Raw genomic sequence first — 20,437 nt, forward strand, 5'->3', positions numbered from 1 at the left:
ATTCTACAACCCAAAGCTGATAACGTTTCCATGAGCCCAGGGGCTTGTGGTTTTTGTTCTACAAGGAACAAAAACAAAGTGGGTGAGGGGGAAAAATATTAAAGACACAATAATATTGTCATTCCATATGTATCAGATCTATCTGATACATATATCTGGTCTATCTAATACATATCGAATGGCAATGTTATTGCATCTGTACAGAAACTCAGAAGATGTTTAACCAACACGACAATCCACTACACCAGGAAACACCCTGACACAACGACTAGTGCACCCCAAAAACCGGACACTCCATACCTAGAGAAAAAGTAATCTGGTGTATGTGGTCCAGTGCAGTGACAAATTCACTGATTTACTGTATACTGGGGAAACAAAACGCTTACTAACACAATAGGTGCATGTCAATACACAAATGTGCAAACTATTCAGGTCTATACTTTGCTGTCTACTTGCAACTAAAAGAGAGGACAAACATTTGCATATTCTGGATAGGGAATAGCCCTCATCTGTAAACAGCTGAGGGGTGTGCGACATCATCTATCCCCAACAAACCATGTTGTCCTTTGAACCATTTCTAACATATTTAACATGTTAGCCTCTAAAAAAAACAACTATTGACACTTATTAGTTACATGGTCTCTTCCTTTCATTCTGAGAACTATTACTTTTTGCACCACAATAGAGCGCAACCCTTCTAACAGGATAAATACCGTAGTTTGTGTCTGGCACGAAGCGTTTGGACTGGATCGGTCCCATCTAAATCTGTGAGCATGAACTGATTAAGCCTGCTCAGATGAGAGGCCAAATATCGTCCAAGACAATAAAAACAGTCCAGTTGTGATCGGTTCAATGGCCTAAGAATACACTGACCCGATGAATGAGAATATCTGGAGGAGACTTTGGTATTAAAGATTTTGGCTTTTCCTGCAACGTAAAGATCCACAGTATGTAGCTTTGTGTTTGCCGATTTTGGAGATAGTTTAGATGGGAATGAATCGGCATTAAAGGCATTGGTGCTGGTGGAAGTCCTGCACAATACTGCATATCACAATCGTCTACTTTCTTTTCCATAGGAAATGAAGATTTTTGCTCTTGCCGCTGATGTCAGTGTTGTCTTTCTTCAAACTAGAAGAGTTTATCAGAGTTTGTCTCCTTACTTTCATTTTTGTCTTAAATCAATACCATTAGTCCTCGAAGAAGGAGCTCCTCTTCAGGTCAGCATGATGGATGTCGCGGCAAACTGCCTGTAGCCACGCCTCTCAGCGTGCAGGACTTGGCACCAGGTGAACAAAACCCTAATCAGACAGCAGGCCTCAGCACCAGGTGGAATGAATTTTAATCAGGCAGCTAGGTGGCTTTATGTTGAAGCTGCTGCGTGTACGGGTAGAAAGGGTAGACAAGGAAGGTGAATGGTCTCGAAAAACAGGATTGGGAACTGCATAAAAACTATCACTTGAAGACTAAAGAGGGTAAGTGCATTATGTGCTGCTCAAGTAATTGAAATTCCTACTGATGCTTAGTGGTGTTGTCTGAGTTTATGCAGTATATAAACTGCTCAAAAAAACTAAAGGAAACACTAAAATAATATTGTAGATCTGAATGATTGAAATATCTTATCAAATATGCTGTTTTTTATTGTTGAATGTGCTGACAACAAAATCACATGAAAATTATCAATGGAAATCAAATGTATTAACCCATGGAGGTCTGAATTTGGAGTCACACTCAAACATTAGGTGGAAAAACACTACAGGCATTACATAAATTAATTGTCAATCAGTGTTGCTTTCTAAGTAGTCAAATTTATTTCACAGCAGTGTGATTACTTCGGAGTTAAGTTAAAGTACCAATGATTGTCACAAAACTAGGTGTGGCGAAATTATTCTCTGCATTTGACCCATCACCATTGTTCACCCCCTAGGAAGTGAGGGGAGCATTGGGCTCACATTGTGTTGTTTAAATGGGTCATACATATTTAGCGCTTTTCTACATTCAAGGTACTCAAAGCGCTTTGACACTATTTCCACATAACTTTCAATAACTTTAAGTGTTTCCTTTATTTTTTCAGCAGTTTATATTTGTCAACATCCATCCATCCATTTCTACCGCTTATTCCTTTTGGGATCGCGGGGGGCGCTGGTGCCTATCTCAGCTACAATCGGGCGTAAGGCGGGGTACACCCTGGACAAGTCGCCACCTCATCGTTTTATCTGTATTTGTCAACATGTGTCAACAAATGATTTAATAACTTAACTGTGGTAATTACTGTAAATGTATTCGGTTATAGTGGAAATTAGTTACTTTGGTTTATTATCTATTGCTTTTGTGTTGAATACCTTTTGGTTTATGTAGGGTTTTTAGTTTAGGCCATAAAATGGGGAATAACAGTAAAATATGAGGTTAATTGTGTTACATTGGATTGTGCAAGGTTTAGGATAAAGACTGTTCAGACCTGGCCAACCAGCGGCTCACGAGCCTTGTGCGGCTCTTTGGCTGGTTTCATGCGGTTCTTAACTCTGTTATGAGCGTAGCATATATGTGTGTGTGGCCCTGTAAGATATGACAGCATGTGAGGTGAGTGACGTCAGTGAGTGGGTGGGCAAGAGAGGTGAGGGAGCGTGAACAGTGAGTAGTGCAGGTGCTAGTAGCTTGGTGGATGGCTGTGTACAAGACACCGATAAAGTCACAAAGTTTCAACAAACCACCGACCTCGTCATTGACCCTCGAGTCCTGAGCTGTAAAGACCCACTGCCGGGTAAAGTGAAGGGTGTTACCTCCGAAGTACATCAGCCCTGGAGGAACGTCTCCCCTGCGCTCCTCGACTACGGTCTGGGAGCCGGAAGCAGGAAATGGTAAATGGGTATACTTGTATAGCGCTTTTCTACCTTTTTTAAGGAACTCAAAGCGCTTTGACACTATTTCCACATTCACCCATTCACACACACATTCACACACTGATGGCAGGAGCTGCCATGCAAGCGCGAACCAGGACCCATTAAGAGCAAGGGAGAAGTGTCTTGCTCAAGGACACAACGGACGTGACTAGGATGGTAGAAGGTGGGGATTGAACCAGTAACCCTCATATTGTTCGCACGGCCACTCTCCCAACTTTGCCACGCCGTCCCCAGGTGTAACAACTCTATTAGTGCCTTGGTTATTACCATGAAGTCTTTATTTTGACAGCCGGGCACGGTAAACTTGTCTAAGTGCAAACTGAGGCAGTATTTGTCATTGATAAAACTTTCGGTGAATCCAAATTTATGACCAATAGAAACGCAATTAACGGGGACGGAAATTTGACCCGGCAAATATAAACAAAAGAAAACACTGGCGGAGTGCGATAATCAATACAATGAAAAAAAAAAAGCAAACCGGGCAGTATGTGAAAAAATAAAAATCCGCGTACGGGTGACACGCGGGCTTCAGGAATTGTGCGTCCTTTCTGATTTCAATGCGTAAAAAAACACAAAAAGTGCCGTAACTCCAACACTGCTTGATAGTGTAACAAAATCAGTCACACTTATATTCTGCAACATTCACAGTTATAAAAAAAAAGTGCAGAGGTAGAAATATTCCAAATAACCTCTTGTATACAATGTAAACATAAATAATGGCTCAAAAAGAGTCCATTATATTTCAACAAAACACAGCAGACGAGCTTTCGCCCTGCACTGCTGTTTTGTGCTTTGGAGTATCAATATGGGCTTGTAGATCTTTATTTGCCACACATATACTCTGTATAAGGGCAGCACGGTGGAAAAAGGGGTTAGTGCGTCTGCCTTACAATACGCAGGTCCTGAGCAGTCCTGGGTTCAATCCCGGGCTCGGGATCTTTCTGTGTGGAGTTTGCATGTTCTCCCCGTGACTGCGTGGGTTCCCTCCGGGTACTCCGGCTTCCTCCCACCTCCAAAGACATGCACCTGGGGATAGATTGATTGGCAACACTAAATTGGCCCTAGTGTGTGAATGTGAGTGTGAATGTTGTCTGTCTATCTGTGTTGGCCCTGCGATGAAGTGGCGACTTGTCCTGGGTGTACCCAGCCTTCTGCCCGGATGCAGCTAAGATAGGTTCCAGCGACCCCAAAAGGGACAAGCGGTAGAAAATGGATGGATGGATGGATGGATACCCTGTATACCTTCCTGCTTTGCACACAGTGTATTCTGCTCCCCATGGGGACGGCGTGGCACAGTGGGAGAGTGGCCGTGCGCAACCCGAGGGTCCCGGGTTCAAATCCCACCTAGTACCAACCTCGTCACGTCCGTTGTGTCCTGAGCAAGACACTTCACCCTTGCTCCTGATGGGTGCTGGTTGGCGCCTTGCATGGCAGCTCCCTCCATCAGTGTGTGAATGTGTGTGTGAATGGGTAAATGTGGAAGTAGTGTCAAAGCGCTTTGAGTACCTTGAAGGTAGAAAAGCGCTATACAAGTACAACCTATATATGAGTCACGGCCAGGAAAAAAAGAAGGATACCTTTTCGCAACACATCCGTAAAGTTGCATTTACGTTTCGGCATTTCTCTCTTTTGTCCTGTCTGTGTTTCCACATCTTTCTTTTGTGTCCTGTCTGTCTCTCACTCTCTGTCTCTGCCCCTCCCTCCCTCACGAATGCTGCTCGCTTCCATAATGTGTTTTGTTTTTAACCCGTTCTTAACCCTGGACGTACATTGAAAATACATACAACCCTGACTCAAAATGCCAGACATTTGAGACATTTAAGAAATCCCGCCCAGACAGTCCCGCAAAAGAGGACATGTCTGGGGAAAAGAGGACGTAAGGTCAGTCCAGCATAAGAAGAAGAAGCCGAAGTCCGTTTGAGTGACGTCAAACGTGCTTGTGCGTGAGATAACAGTAGTAATCAATTTGTGACAAGTTCGCTCTCAAAATGTCAGGGAAAAAAAGCACAGAAAAACGAAAATATGGAGAACACAGTACATTCTAAACAGAGTGGGAGTGTTTATATATATTTTTAGAACGTAATGGCAAGCCATTCTGCCTTATATGTCAGGCGCCATTAGTGCATTTCAAAGCTTCAAATCTTCAAATCTTCAAATCTTCAGCATCACAAGGAATGCCAGAAGTCCCACTAGGCAACACGCATTATAACAGAAAAAATATCATAACTTTGTTTGTGGACTTGGTTGAACAGAGTTTGCGTGTGTGTGAAATTAACAATTAACACAATGTTAATTGTTGAAAATAACTAGCCTGTGGTCTTAGTACTGGAGGAGTCATGTTGGGGTGTGTGACATTTACAATACATCTGGCTGAGCAGAGGTGTGTGTGTATTTTCCATTTGTAAAGGTCCCCTAAATCAGAGCTGAGACGCTACAGAAACAATATGCTTGATTACACTGTACTAACTCACTAAACACATTCTATAAATGATAGCTGTAATGTAGTGGTTAAAATAATAATCAATTGTCACATAGTGGTCGTTTCCCCAAGATGCATATGGACGTCAGGAAGCAGAGTGCAGGTAAAAAAAGATTATATAATACCCAAAAAATCAAGCCAAATTACAAAAAAACACGGAAAGCTATGGTAAAATCTTAACCAAAAAAAAAAGAGCTAGAAGCAGATGTTGCGAATCAGAGAGAGGTAGGTGACAAAAATCAGTACCCATGGCAACAAAGAAAACAATCAAGGGTGCTGAAACAGAACTAATCACCATGTAGTCGAAGCCTTTAAAGATGGCTTTTGCCTTCATCCACGCGCACGTGACGGTGGTGCGATGATGTCTTCAGGCCAAACAGAATGACTAGCGAACCCTCAGGACCCAACATCTCGTTCTCCAATGGAAAATAGCGGAGGGTTTCTGCCTTCATTACCTTCAGCACCGGCCACGTTTCATCGTCAAATGCCAGGAAACCTGATACTGACAATCTTCTGTCATGTCAGGGTCGCATAGTTTTGCATCAGTCGTTTCCCCAAGATGCAGATGGACGTCAGGAAGCAGTGTGCAGGTAAAACAGATGATTTAATCCAAAAAATTCAAGCCAAAATACGAAGACACTAAATTGTACCGATGGCACGGGAAGCTACGGTAAGGGTTTAACTATACCAAAAACAGCAATAAGACAGTAGTACTGTGGTGTGTTGCAAATAGGACTGCCCGGCAGAGTGGAATAAATGCTCTCTGATAAGTTACTGGGAGCGAGTGAACATCCTGACCACTAATCAGACGCAGGTGACAACAATCAGTACCCATGGCAACAAAGAAAAAAAACAAAGGTGCTGAAACAGAACTAAACATCCATCCATTTCCTACCGCTTGTCCCTTCTGGGGTCACAGGGTGTGCTGGGGCCTATCTCAGCTGCATTCGGGCCAACACAGATAGACAGACAACATTCACACACAAGGGCCAATTTAGTGTTGCCAAACAACCTATCAGCAGGTGCATGTCTGTGGAGGTTGGAGGAAGCTGGAGTACCCGGAGGGGAACCCACGCAGTCACGGGGAGGACATGCAAACTGCACACAGAAAGATCCCGAACCCGGGATTGAACACAGGACAACTCAGGACCTTTGTATTGTGAGAAACATGCATTAACCCCTGTTCCACCGTGCTTCCCCAGAACTAAACAACTAAGAAAATAAATATGACCAGGACAACGGATCATGACACGAATGTAGAACAGAAGAATGCATGATTAACACTTTGGATGACATAAGGGGGATTTTACCTGGAGACATCATATTTAGACAGCGCTAAATGAAATATGAAAGTGCTACTGTTAGAATTAGAGGAACCCTTAAACTCCAGGTCACATTCATCATTCGAATATTTTATATTCATATGATAATATTCATTATGAAGAATTACTCTTTGAGTATAAAAAATAAATATTTGTCAAATAGATATAATAGTATCTCAGGGCTTTTTAAAGTCTGTTGCGCATTGGAAACATTTATTTGTTTTTGTCGTCATCTAACGGACTTAATGCAAAACTACAGTTTCAATGGCTTTTTTTTCTGTTGAAGTCTGCTCTTCAGTGCCATCCTATTTGGTGCCTATTCTCAAATCCTTAGAGTCACCACTGTGATGAAATTACCCTCTGCATTTGACCCATCTCCCTGTTCCAAACCCCTGGGAGGTGAGGGAAGCAGTGAGCAGCTAGCGGTGACCACACTCGGGTTTCATTTTGGCGATTTAACCCCCAATTCCAACCCTTGATGCTGAGTGCCAAGCAGGGAGGTAATAGGTTCTGTTTTTTATAGTTTATGGCGTTGGTTCTCAACCTTTTTTCAGTGAGAAAATGTTTTCAATTCAAGTACCCCCTAATCAAAGCAAAGCATTCTTGGTTGAAAAAAAGAGATAGAGAAGTAAAATACAACACTATCATCAGCTTCTGATTTATTAAATTGCATAACAGTGCAAAATATTGCTCATTTGTAGTGGTCTTTCATGAACTATTTGAAAAAAAAAGATATAAAAATAACTAAAAACTTGATTCAATTATAACTAAAGATTTCTACACATAGAAGTAATCATAAGCTTAAAGTGTCCTCTTTGAGGATTGTAGATTCATGAACTTAATTCTAAAAATTTCTTCACAAAAGAAGAAATCTTTAAAATGAATATTCATGGAACACGTCCACATAAAATCTATCCGTCAACACTGAATATTGCATTGTTGCATTTTTTTTTCACAGTTTATGAACTTACATTCATATTTTGTTAAATAATTATTCAATAAATGTATTTATAATGGATTTTTTAATTGTTGCTATTTTTAAAATTATTTAAAGAAATCTCATGTACCCCTTGGCATACCTTCAAGTACCCCCAGGGGTACGCGTACCCGCATTTGAGAACCACTGGTCTATGGTACGACTCGGCTGGGGTTTGAACTCACGACCTACCGATCTCAGGGCAGACACAGTGCTATGGCAACCCCGAGATCAGATTAAAAATAACAACAACAATTTATTATTTAATGTCTAATACACATGACACCTGACAAAGCAAATTACAGAGATTAAACAAAAAATATTGAAAAAATAAATAAAAAAGGTAACATGACTGCTGATTTTAACAATTCAAGTGCATAAAATGTGTAATATAATCGGTGTACTGTGTAAATATTAAAATACAAAACCATATGTTTAAAAAGTTGGAAAAGCCTGGCAGTTCCAATTCCTGCACTAGTCATATACTTTTTCTTATTGGTCAAAATGGCACTAAACCACCATGCGCATGCGCTGTAAAAGCCTTCTAAGGTTTTGATGTCAGTCTGGTGGAGGAGTGGTGTGCGAACAGTTGAAGGCGGTGCTCGGTGGCCTCAAACCAGGCTCATAATGTAATATTTAGTGACGAGGGGAAGGGCGCTGCCTGTATTTAAATGGGAAATCTGTTGGGCCACTGGAGGTTCAAGGAGCCGAGCACCGTGGAGGAATGCGACTCGACGTGGGGGTCGGACTCGGAGAGCGACGAGCCGGCGGGCGAGGAGGACAGCGGCATCTCCGAGAGCGTGAGCCCAGTAGAGAGCGAGTGGGCCGCCGCGGAAGACGATGGAGACTTGCCTCATCAGGTATGGTGGAGCTTTAGCTCGGTGACATGAGGAGGAAGTGGGAACACGCTGCGTGATTTTTTCGGCCAGGCCAGGACACCGAAAGGGCAAACGAGTGCCACGAATGTTTTAATTCTGTCATATCCCCAATGATCATGCTAAAATAACACTTCTATCGGCATAAATAATAACACGATGTGAACATTAACACCTATGATTAATACACCTTATTTATACGGTGTATCCAAAACGTATTCACAGCGATTCACTTTTCCACACTTTGTTACAGCCTTATTACAAAACGGAACACATTAATTTCGCCCTCAAAATTCTACACACAATGTCCGATAATGAAAATGTGAACATGTTTTTTTAGTGCTTTTCTCAAATTTTATTAAAAACAAAAACAAGGACTCACATGTACATACATATTCACAGTAGTGTTGTTTCGATACCAAAATTTGGGTACCGGTTCCAAAATGATTTCGATACTTTTCAATACTTTTCTAAATTAAGAGGACCACAAATGTCTGCATTATTAGCTTTATTGGCGGTATAGAACCGAATATGATTCATTAGTATCGCGGTACTATACTAATACTGGTACTTACAACTGCGGCTGGGTGATATGGCCTTTTATTAATATCTCAATATTTTTGGTCCATGTCACGATACACGATATATATTGCGATATTTTGCCTTAGTCTTGAATGAACACTTGATGCATATAATAACAGCAGTATGATGATTCTATGTGTTTACATTAAAACATTCGTGTTCATACTGAATTAATATATGCTCATTATAAACTTTCATGCAGAGGGGAAATCACAAGTAAATCAATTTAGCAAAACTGTATTTATTAAACATTTATTAAGCAGTGGCAAAAACATTTATGTCATTTCCAAAACAGAAAGTGCAAGATTGTCAGAGACATTTTAAAACAAACTATTAGCGCACTTTTGTGCATGATGTCACTAAATGAAATATCAAAACAACACTAAATTAAACTTCACTTTTTGTACAGAACGCCACTACAATAGTTAAAAACAAACAAAGTGCATTTTGTGCATTATCTCACACAAGATATTTCAATAAGTGTCAAATAAAAATGAGCTGCATAATAGGAATTCAAATAGTGTATGTCCTTCATTCTGTGGTAGGTTCCTGCGGACGTTATCTCCTTCTGTTGATGATTTTTTTTTTCATACAGTGTTGATCTGGAAATTGTTGCTTCAGCATTTTGTGGGTGTGGCACCGAACGGAAATGCTGACATGCAGTTTCAAGCACTCTTCAATCTCTAGCGGGTGACTTTTCAAATGATGCTACAAATTTGCAGTGCTGCTACTTTTTGTAGCAACGCTTTTGCTGCATACCTGTTCAACATATTCCCGCTTGAAGACAAACCACCGCCAGACGATGCACCCCTGTGCTGTTTTTCTTGGGAATTAATTCTTCCATCATTTGTTACCAGATTTCCACCTTCTTTCGCTTGTATTACCACCCGCAACGCACCTTTAGCATCACAGCTATTGTTACCCATGCAGCTACCTCTCTGCTCGGGGAGGACGTGTGACGTTGCACGCGTGACAGTATGTGGCATATGTAAGAACGTGCGCTTGTTTTAAGTCTCTGTGAGAAGCAGAGACAAGAAAGAGTGGGAAACGCATCCAGTGTAATGTCCGCAGCTAAAAGCAACTGTGTGAGAACATATACTCCAATATCACGATATATTAATTTTCTATATCGCACAGAGACAAACCCACGATATATAGAGTATATAGATATATCGCCCAGTTCCACATACAACCCTAATTCACAGTAATTTGCACAATACTTGTTGATGCTCCTTTTGGCAGCAATTACAGCCTGAAGGTTTATTTTGATACGGTTTAAGTTGGCTGGAAAGCTTTGGTGCACAGTCATTTTCAGATCTCTGCAGTGATGTTCTTTTTGATTTAAAGTCAGGGCAACTCAATGACATTTACAGCATTGTCCTGAAGCCATTCCCTTGATATCTCGGCTGTGTGCTTAGGTTCATTGTCCTGTTGAAAGATCAACCATTGTCCAGTCTGAGTTTAAAAGCCTACTGAAAGCTACTACTACCCACCACGCAGTCTGATAGTTTAAACATCAATGATGAAATATTAACATTGCAACAGTTTAGTTTACTAAATTAAAATTTAAAATTTCCCGGGAGTTTCATCTTGAAAACGTTGTGTAATGATGACGTGTACGCAAGACGTCACAGGTTTTTAGGAAGTATGAGCGCTGCACACACACACACAGCTAAAAGTCGTCTGCTTTAACGGCATCATTACACAGTATTTTGGAGATCTGTGTTGCTGAATCTTTTGCAATTTGTTCAATTAATATTGGAGAAGTCACAGTAGAAAGATGGAGTTGGGAAGCTTTAGCCTTTAGCCACACAAACACACGGTGATTCCTTGTTTAAAATTCCTGGAAGTGAAACTTTCCTGTGGATCACATCGTGGTCAAGCCAACATGGATCCCTACCAAATGTTAACCAGCAGGTTTCGGTGAGAAAATTGTGGTTAAAAAGTCGCTTCTTACCGGAGAAAAGCTGAGTTTGTGCCGTCCATAGCTGCCGTCGACTCCCCTGAGACACTGCGCGTCAAGACACCCGTGGAGACACCCTTCCGACTATCAGGCACTATTTAACTCACTAAAACACTAGCAACACAATAGAAAGATAAGGGATTTCCCAGAACTATCCTAGTAAATGTCTCTAAAAACATCAGAATCTGTCCCAATGCAATCGAATTTTTTTTTTTTAACGTTTCTTTTTTAATCTTTTTTTTTTTTTCTATTCCGTCGCTATCAATATCCTCAAACACGAATCTTTCATCCTCGCTCAAATTAATACGGAAACTGTTGTTTTCTCGGTCCAAATAGCACTTTTTGTTGGAGGCTCCCATTAAAAATAATGTGAATATGTGAGAAGCCCCCACATTTGTGACGTCATCATCTGCGACTTCCGGTAGAGGCAGGGCTTTTCTCTTAACACCGAAAGTTGGGAACTTTATCGTGGATGTTCTCTACTAAATCCTTTCAGCAAGAATATGGCAATATCGCGAAACGATCAAGTATGACATATAGAATGGACCTGCTAGCCCTGTTTAAATGAGAAAATCTCATTTCAGTAGGCCTTTAAAACCCACTACTACCCACCACGCAGTCGGATAGTTTATATATCAATGATGAAATATTAACATTGCAACACATGCCAATACGGCCTTTTTAGTTTACTAAATTGCAATTTTAAATTTCCCGGGACTTTTTTCTTGAAAACCTCATAATGATGACGTGTACGCGTGACGTCACGGGTTGTTATGAATATGAGCGCTGCGTACACACACAGCCAAATGTCGTCTGCTTTAACGACATAATTACACAGTATTTTGGAGATATGTGTTGCTGAATCTTTTGAAATTTGTTCAATTAATATTGGAGAAGTCAAAGTAGAAAGACGGTGTTGGGAAGCTTTAGCCTTTAGCCACACAAACACACGGTGATTCCTTGTTTAAAATTCACCCATTAAAATCAATGTGAATATATGAGGAGCCCTCAACATGTGACGTCATCGTCTGCGACTTCCGGTAGAGGCAGGGCTTTTCTCCAGTTGCAAACTTTATCGTGGATGTTTTCTACTAAATCCTTTCAGCAAAAATATGGCAATATCGCGAAATAATCAAGTATGACACATAGAATGGACCTGCTATCGCCGTTTAAAAAAAAATCTCATTTCAGTAGGTCTTTAAGAGCGCTCTGGAGCAGGTTTTCTTCCAGTATGTCTCTGTACATTGCTGCATTAATTTTCCCTAATTTGTCCTGATGTGTCTCCCAGTTCCTGCTGCTGAAAAACATCCCCACAGCATGATGATGCCACCACCGTGCTTCACTGTAGGGATGGTATTGCTCTTGCGATGAGAGGTGCCTTATTTCCTCCAAACATGATGACTGGCATTCAAAACCAAAGCGTTCATTCTGTGTCTCATCAGACCAGATCATTTTGTTTTTTCAGTGTCTGAAAGTCTTTTCGGTGAATATTGGCAAACTCAAGATGGGCTGCAATGTAATTTTACTAAGGAATGGCTTTCGTCTGGCCACTACCATAGAGGCATTTTTGATGGATTGCTGCAGATGGTTGTCTTTCTGTAAGGTTCTCCTCTTTCTACAGAGGAAGCCTGTAGCTCTGACAGAGTAACCATCGGGTTTATGATCACCTTCCTGACTAGGGCCGCATTCCCTTGATTGCTCAGTTTCGACGGCCGGCCAACTCTAGGAAGAGTCCTGGTGGCTCCAAACTTCCTCCATTTATGGATGATGGAGGCCACTGTGCTCATTGGGACCTTCAAGGCAGCATATTTTTATATACACTTTTCCAGATTTGTGCCTCGAGACAATCCGGTCTCTGAGGTCTACTTACATTTCTTTCGACTTCATGCTTGGTGTGTGCTCTGTGAAGTGTGGGACCTCCTGTATAGACAGGTGTCTGCCTTTCCAAATCTTGTCAATTCAACTGAATTTACCATTGGTGGACACCAATTAAGCTGTAGGAACGCCTCAAGGATGATCAGTTAAAACGGGATGCACCTGATTTCACTTCTGAGCATCATGGTTGGCTGTGATTTCTTAGTTTTTTATTTTTAATATTTAAAAACAACTTTTTGACATTTTCATAATAGAGTATTGTGTGTAGAATTGTGTGGCCAAAATGCATTTATTCCATTCTTTAATCAGGCTGTAACAAAATGTGAAAAAAGTCAAATCGGCACTTCCTGTTTCTAACTGATCACGTTTACACTACTGCAGTTTCTGAGCAACAAATATGTCATCACACTATTTTTATATTATACAATTATTATTCTAACAGTACATATTCTTAGTGCAGTGGTTCTCAAATGGGAGTACACGTACCCCTGGGGGGTACTTGAAGGTATGCCAAGGTGTACGTGAGATTTTTCAAAAATATTCTAAAAATAGCAACAATTCAAAAATCCTTTATAAATATATTTATTGAATAATACATCAACAAAATATGAATGTACGTTCATAAACTGTGAAAACATATGCAACAATGCAATATTCATTGTTGACAGCTAGATTTTTTGTGGACATGTTCCATAAATATTAATATTAAAGATTTATTTTTTTGTGAAGAAATGTTTAGAATTTAGTTCATGAATCCAGATGGATCTCTATTACAATCCCCAAAGAGGGCACTTTAAGTTGATGATTACTTCTATTTGTAGAAATCTTTATTTATAATTGAATCACTTGTTTATTTTTCAACAAGTTTTTAGTTATTTTTATCTTTTTTTCCAAATAGTTTAAGAACGACCACTACAAATGAGAAATATTTTGCACTGTTATACAATTCAAAAAATCCAAAACTGATGTATTTTACTCCTTTATCTCTTTTTTTCAACCAAAAATGTATTGCTCTGATTAGGGGGTACTTGAATTAAAAAAATGTTCACAGAGGGTACATCACTGAAAAAAGGTTGAGAACCACTGCTGTAGTGTGTAGTACTTCAAAACACTTGTGATGGGTTGTTTTTGTAGCACATCACTCGAATGTATAAGGCACATATGATGATTCTAATTTACATTTAAAACACTTGTTGGTCTCGTTAATGTATAGGTATTGTGTGACGCGTTTTTTGAGTCTGTCTGCAAACAGTTCTTTTGTGGAGGTGTTTCTTTTCGATTGTAATTAAAACCTTACATTCCCCCTTTCCAAATATTTTGAGAATGTACAGCGTTAAACATATCTTTAAAACAAACATAACTACCGTATTTTCCGGAGTATACAGTAAGTTGCTCCGGAGTATAAGTCGCACCTGCCCAAAATGCATAATAAAGAAGGAAAAAAAACATTTATAAGTCGCACTGGAGTATAAGTCACATTTTTTGGGGAAATTTATTTGATAAAACCCAACACCAAGAATAGACATTAGAAAGGCAATTTAAAATAAATAAAGAATAGTGAACAACAGGCAGAATAAGTGTACGTTATATGACGCATAAATAATCGACTGAGAAGGTGCCTGCTATGTTAACATAACATATAATGGTAAGAGTCATTCAAATATCTATAACATATAGAACATGCTATACGTTTACCAAACAATCTGTCACCCCTAATCGATAAATTCGATGAAATCTTAAACGTCTATTCCCTTCCGTGAATGAGCTAAATAATCCATCCATCCAGATAGCCTATCTCAGCTATAATCGGGCGGAAGGCGGGGTACACCCTGGACAAGTATATTATTTGATATTTTACGGTAATGTCTAAATAATTTCACACATAAGTCGCTCCTGAGTATAAGTCGCTCCCCCGGCCAAACTATGAAAAAAACTGCAACTAATAGTCCAAAACATACGGTACACATTTTCTTCGGATACGGTTGAAGACAGACTTTTGAAAAACAATATACTGTATTTTCTGCACAATAAGCCAGGACTTTTTCCCACAACTTTACAAAGTTGTGGATAATTTATGGATTTTTGCAGGTTCACAAGTTTCATTCACCGCCAATAAATTTAGCCTTGTCACATCATCTATATGAGTGTGTACAAAATAACATTCATCCAAAAATTAGGTAGGTGTTGCTTGTATTTAGGTGTAATCTATACCACAAACCGTATGGTAAACTTAAAGGTCACATTAGGTACACCTGGCTACTCAGAGATCGTTACAGAGCTGCATTTAAAAAAGCTGCATATACCAGCTTTTATGTCACTGCATGTAGCACGTCAGTGTTATAGAGCAAATCCCTCGTTCCGATGAAACACTTTATACTACCTTATCTTTTGTTTCATAAAACCAAGTTGTTATCTTGCCATCTTTATAAAGCCCCACTTAACAACTTTTCAGTTTTGGTTGATTTTGGCGACGCAAGTCGACCATAGAGATAGTGTTTTTGCAGAAGAAAACCACAGTTCCCATGAAGACTAGTGTGTATATCGCAAAACTGACATGATGTCCGTTGTAATATTGGCATTAATGGCTATGCTGATTAAATAGCAGACACTATCAAGAAATGATCTTGGATTGCTTTACAAACATGACGCTACTACCAAGAATGTATCAGGGGAGATGCAAGTCCGTAGCAAAGAAAGACTGACGGCAGCATTATCATTGTGATTTCAGCATCGACACTTACTTAAAACTCCAGCATGAACAGAGCCAAGCCAGCATCAATTGGAAATCCTTCCTCATCTTTGAGCTCGCCAGCGAGTGAAAGCCGGGGCAATGTTGATCGTTTTTCTTTTTCTTTTTTTGTCTTTTCAGACAACATTTTTTGTTTCTTTAGTTGTTTTGGAACTTAAGCCATGATAGCAGTAATTGCACGTAAGCGTTCTTTTTCTTCCTCTTACAGTTTTCGCATCGACTTCTGTCTTTTTATATAGATAGATAGATAGATAGTACTTCATTGATTTCTTCAGGAGAGTTCCCTCAGGAAAATTTTATGGCATATTTTTTGTTCTTTGTGTAGTAGGGTTACTGCCACGCTCCTAAAAGTTGCCAGTAAAAGCGATACAAACCCTCTCAGGCCATGACAGAGATGTCATTCAACTATTTGTAAGACCATGTATCATCCCAAAAGTTATGAGAATATTTTATGAAGGTTGAAATGTTAGTGTTGCTTTATCCGTTAATCCAAATTTGTTGTGCTCCATGTTGACAAGAGTCCTGCGTAAAATGGTGTGTACAAATAAATATGAACGTATTTATTTCAGAGACATCAGAGCAGACGGGAGGGCATTGCTGCATGTCAAAGAATGACCACATGTGTACGTACTTTCATCTGTGACGTCACAAATGGCCAACTGTCAAATAAGACTCCAGAACACAGCAATCAGAGGCATCAAAAACTGCATGCAAGCTTACGCTCCAAATGCATCAACCTTGTGATTTGATGTATTTGGCATTGTTTAACACGTGTAACCTTTATAAGTCAGAAAAAAGGAATATAATTATTAGTCCGCTTTACAGCATTAAAGTACCATATTATGTGTAGGTAACTTTGACTGTAAATAAGGACGCAGACTCCTTCCATCCATTTTTTACCACTTGTCCCTTCTAAATGTCAACGTGATTTCTATTGTTAGTTTGACCTTAAATCTTCCAGCCTCGCAATAAAACATATTTTGTGTCAGTAAGTATAAATTGGACTGATGTACGCATTTTATAAAGTAATTTATCCGTCTGGTAATTTTTTGAATGCATTTCTTTTCACCAGTGTTTGTCACGGGAACAACTTAAACTGTACTTATCACTGAATGCCAACGTGCTCAACCTCAAAATATTGCTGCTCTCATTGCAGCTGGTTGCAGTTCAGTATAAAACTGCAGCTCTTTTTTTTGACACAGGATGTTCCTGTTTCATTGGCTTTTTTTAACATTCCTCTCTCTTCCTCCCTCAGCTGACTGACTCTCCAGAGTCTCCTCCAAAGATGAAGAGGAGTTTTTACGCTGCCAGAGACTTGTACAAATACCGCCACTGCTATCCGGTAAATGAGTACAGACACCTGTAGCTTGCTATGAGAACATCTTGTGGTTGGTTTATTATGTATACAATCAGTACTCTCACTTCCTCTTTCCCAAACTGTGTGGAAACATACAATACTGGACAAAAGAGATCTTTACACATTAAAACTACAAATATAAGAATAAGTACATTCCGGCATAAGGCAGAATCGCTAGTCAGTCACAGGACACATTTGGATGATAACCATTCACGTTTACATTCATAACCTATGGACAACATGCATTTTTGGGGGATGTAGGAAGAAACTGAAGTACAAAACAACAATTACGCACTGGGAGAACATGCAAACCACACAGAAATGTTCTTCCTGAGATTTAAACTTGGATTGCCTGGTTGTAAGGCAGACCACTACGTCACCATGATGCTCCTTGAGACACTCTACAGTCTTCTATGTAAAACACACATGAAGGTTTTTTAATCTTGATTTATGATTGTCATTTGTCATTGACGTTTTTTGATCCGATTGAGGAGAACATGTTATGTATCATGTAACAAATCTAAAGATGCGTATGACTTCTGACATACTTTTGGTGTTGTGCGCAGAACTACAAAAAGTCCCGTCAACCCAATGAGTTCCTTAACCTGCGTTTCTACCTGAACAAAATTCCTCTCGTTCCTGATGGTGAGTGTGACAAACACGTGCGCACACACACACAAAAGTACCTTATAAAAATGTAATACACTCTTCACATTTCAGCAACCGTTTTACTATTATCAAAGGACCTTATTAGCGAAATTAAACTTAATTATAAAAATTATAATGTACAGCAGGCAGACAGTGGATTAGAGTTTAACAGAGTCAAATGCGCAGCAAAGTCCAAATGCTTTAAACATATAAACTACGGAGGTAACGGTTTAAAATCTCACGGTACGTTACTATCACGGTATTAAGGCCACAGTATGATATTAAGGCGGATCGGTGTGGCGTCTTCAGTAATGCAGACGCTGTATCGATCCGTTGTGGTGAAGAAGGAGCTGAGCTGGAAGGCAAAGCTCTCAAATTACCGGTCGATCTATGTTCCCATCCTCACCTATGGTCATGAGCTTTGGGTCATGACCGAAAGGACAAGATCACGGGTACAAGTGGCCAAAATTAGTTTTCTCCGCTGGGTGGGTGGGCTCTCCCTTAGAGATAGGGTGAGAAGCTCTGCCATACGGGAGGAGCTCAAAGTAAAGCCGCTGCTCCTCCACATCGAGAGGAGGCAGATGAGGTGGTTCTGGCATCTGGTCAGGATGCCACCCAAACGCCTCCCTAGGGAGGTGTTTAGGGCACGTCCAACCGGTAGCAGGCCAAAGGGAAGACCCAGGACATGTTGGGAAGACTATGTCTCCCGGCTGGCCTGGGAACGCCTTGGGATCCCCCGAGAAGAGCTGGACGAAGTGGCTGGGGAGAAGAAAGTCTGGGCTTCCCTGCTGAGGCTGCTGCTCCCGCGACCCGACCTCGAATAAGCGGAAGAAGATGGATGGATGGATGTAAAAAAAAAATTTTAAAAAGCTTGATAATAATGCCATAGTGCAGGGGTGCCCATTACGTCGATCGCGAGCTACCGGTCGATCGCGGAGGGTGTGTCAGTCGATCGCAAGCCAGGTATTAAAAAAATAGACATAAAAATGAGCAATCATCAATCTTCAACAAGACTTCCCTTTCGTCAGTTGTTTGACATTCTCGGCACCCGAGGATCTCGTGAGATGACGCCGGCTGCTGCGAGATCATTATTAAAAAAAAAAAATCGCTGACAGGGCGGAGAGAAACACTTTTTATTTCAACAGACTCTTGGGCTGTACCTGTTGTCAAAACTCTAAAAACCGACTGCACAGTTCCTGTCTTCACTATAAAAGCCCTGTTTCATCCTGCCCGTGCTAACAAAATAAGAGTCTCAGAAAGCTGGCGTGCACAAGCTAGCAAGCTACGGAGTTTGATGCCAATGTATTTCTTATTAAGTTGTTGCACCTTTCCTGCTTCCCGCGCCTAGACCATAGTCAAGGAGCGCAGGGGAGACACTTCTCCAGGGCCGATGGATTCTCTGTGCAACACCCTTCACAGTGGGTCTTCACAATTCCGGACTCCAGGGCAAAATGACAAATCCTGCAATTATTTGTAAATCGTGGCTTTTTATTTACGTCTTGCACGCAGTCAAAATCCCACACAAAAACACTAGCCACTCCCCCGCTCTCAGCGACCGCTCACTCTCCTCTCTCGCTCACACACTCACTGACGTCACTCACCTGCTGTCACACATTAAAATGCCACACACACATATGCTACTCTCATAACAAAGTGTTTAAAAACGAGTATTCAAGTTGGACAAATGAGATGCCAAATCCAACCACGTTCATGTGGTATTGGACAGAAAGGAGGACTTTTTTTTTCCTCCATTTGAAAATGCAGACGTTATCAGCACCACTGTCTGATTCCAATCAATGCAAGTCATCAGAATCAGGTAATCCACCAACTTATATTCTTGTCTTCATGAAAGAAAGGAATCTATATGTGTTAAACATGCTTGTATTATCATTAAACACCATTAACTTGTTAACAAAAATGTCTCTTTCATAAATAAATAAATATAAATTATTAATATGAATGAGGTAGATCTCCTCGACTTGGTCAATTGAAATGTAGCTCGCCTGCAGAAAAAGTGTGGGCAGCCATGGTCTAGACAATATATATTGCATAGCTGTTGTGTACATTTTGCTTTACAGTCACATTTATAATCTGTTTTTGAGTCTGTCCGGAAATGGTTCTTTTGTTGAGGTAGGGCTGGGTATCTTGGCTTGTTTCCCAAATCGATTCGGTTTTCTATGCATACGGTTCTAAATTGATTAATCATGATTCAATTCGGTTTGATCGACAGTACATTTTTTCTGGCGCACTTGACACTGCTCCGTATGAGAGTACACCTGCTATGGTTTCTTCTTACAAGACTCTGTCTTAATCATAAGCATAATCATCAAAAATAAAAGTATCAGTTCGATGGTAACGTTGCATAATCTTAACATAGTGTGGTTCACTTCAAGCACAGACAGAAGCCGGCGAGTATGGCAGCAAATCTTTGGCAACAAAAGTCGCAATGGCTTCTCTCACTGTTTGTATCTTCATAGTCGCCGCATGATTTTTGGTTTTGCCTCGGACAGTTTATTGTTGGCAGCTAACGTTAGCATGACACTGCCTCTGCTGCTCGACGTACAAGACTAAGAGTGAGGAGTAGGGTTGTCCCGATACCAATAATTTGGTACATGTGCCAAAATGTTTGATACTTTTCAAAATAAAGGGAATTACGAAAAATTTTAATATTACCTTTTTTTAACAGAAAATCTTACAATACATGAAAACATGTT

At 40.3% G+C, this 20,437-nt stretch overlaps 1 protein-coding gene across 2 annotated transcripts in view; it reads left to right on the top strand.

Moving 5' to 3' along the window:
* The first annotated feature begins 1,389 nt into the window (after positions 1–1,389).
* The window catches only part of ogfrl1 (opioid growth factor receptor-like 1), a 49,314-nt gene continuing 30,266 nt past the window's right edge, over positions 1,390–20,437 (top strand). The window contains exons 1-3 of one of the 2 annotated variants that reach the window (XM_061910976.1): positions 1,390–1,472; positions 16,974–17,060; positions 17,642–17,720. In XM_061910976.1, coding sequence (XP_061766960.1) covers positions 17,004–17,060; positions 17,642–17,720 — 136 coding nt within the window. In that variant the 5' untranslated portion in view covers positions 1,390–1,472; positions 16,974–17,003. Of the gene's footprint in view, positions 1,473–8,237; positions 8,535–16,973; positions 17,061–17,641; positions 17,721–20,437 lie in introns of those variants that run through there. The other variant, XM_061910975.1, reaches the window with a different exon arrangement.

This window comes from Nerophis ophidion, linkage group LG09 (assembly GCF_033978795.1).
Source record: "Nerophis ophidion isolate RoL-2023_Sa linkage group LG09, RoL_Noph_v1.0, whole genome shotgun sequence".
Taxonomy (NCBI): domain Eukaryota; kingdom Metazoa; phylum Chordata; class Actinopteri; order Syngnathiformes; family Syngnathidae; genus Nerophis; species Nerophis ophidion.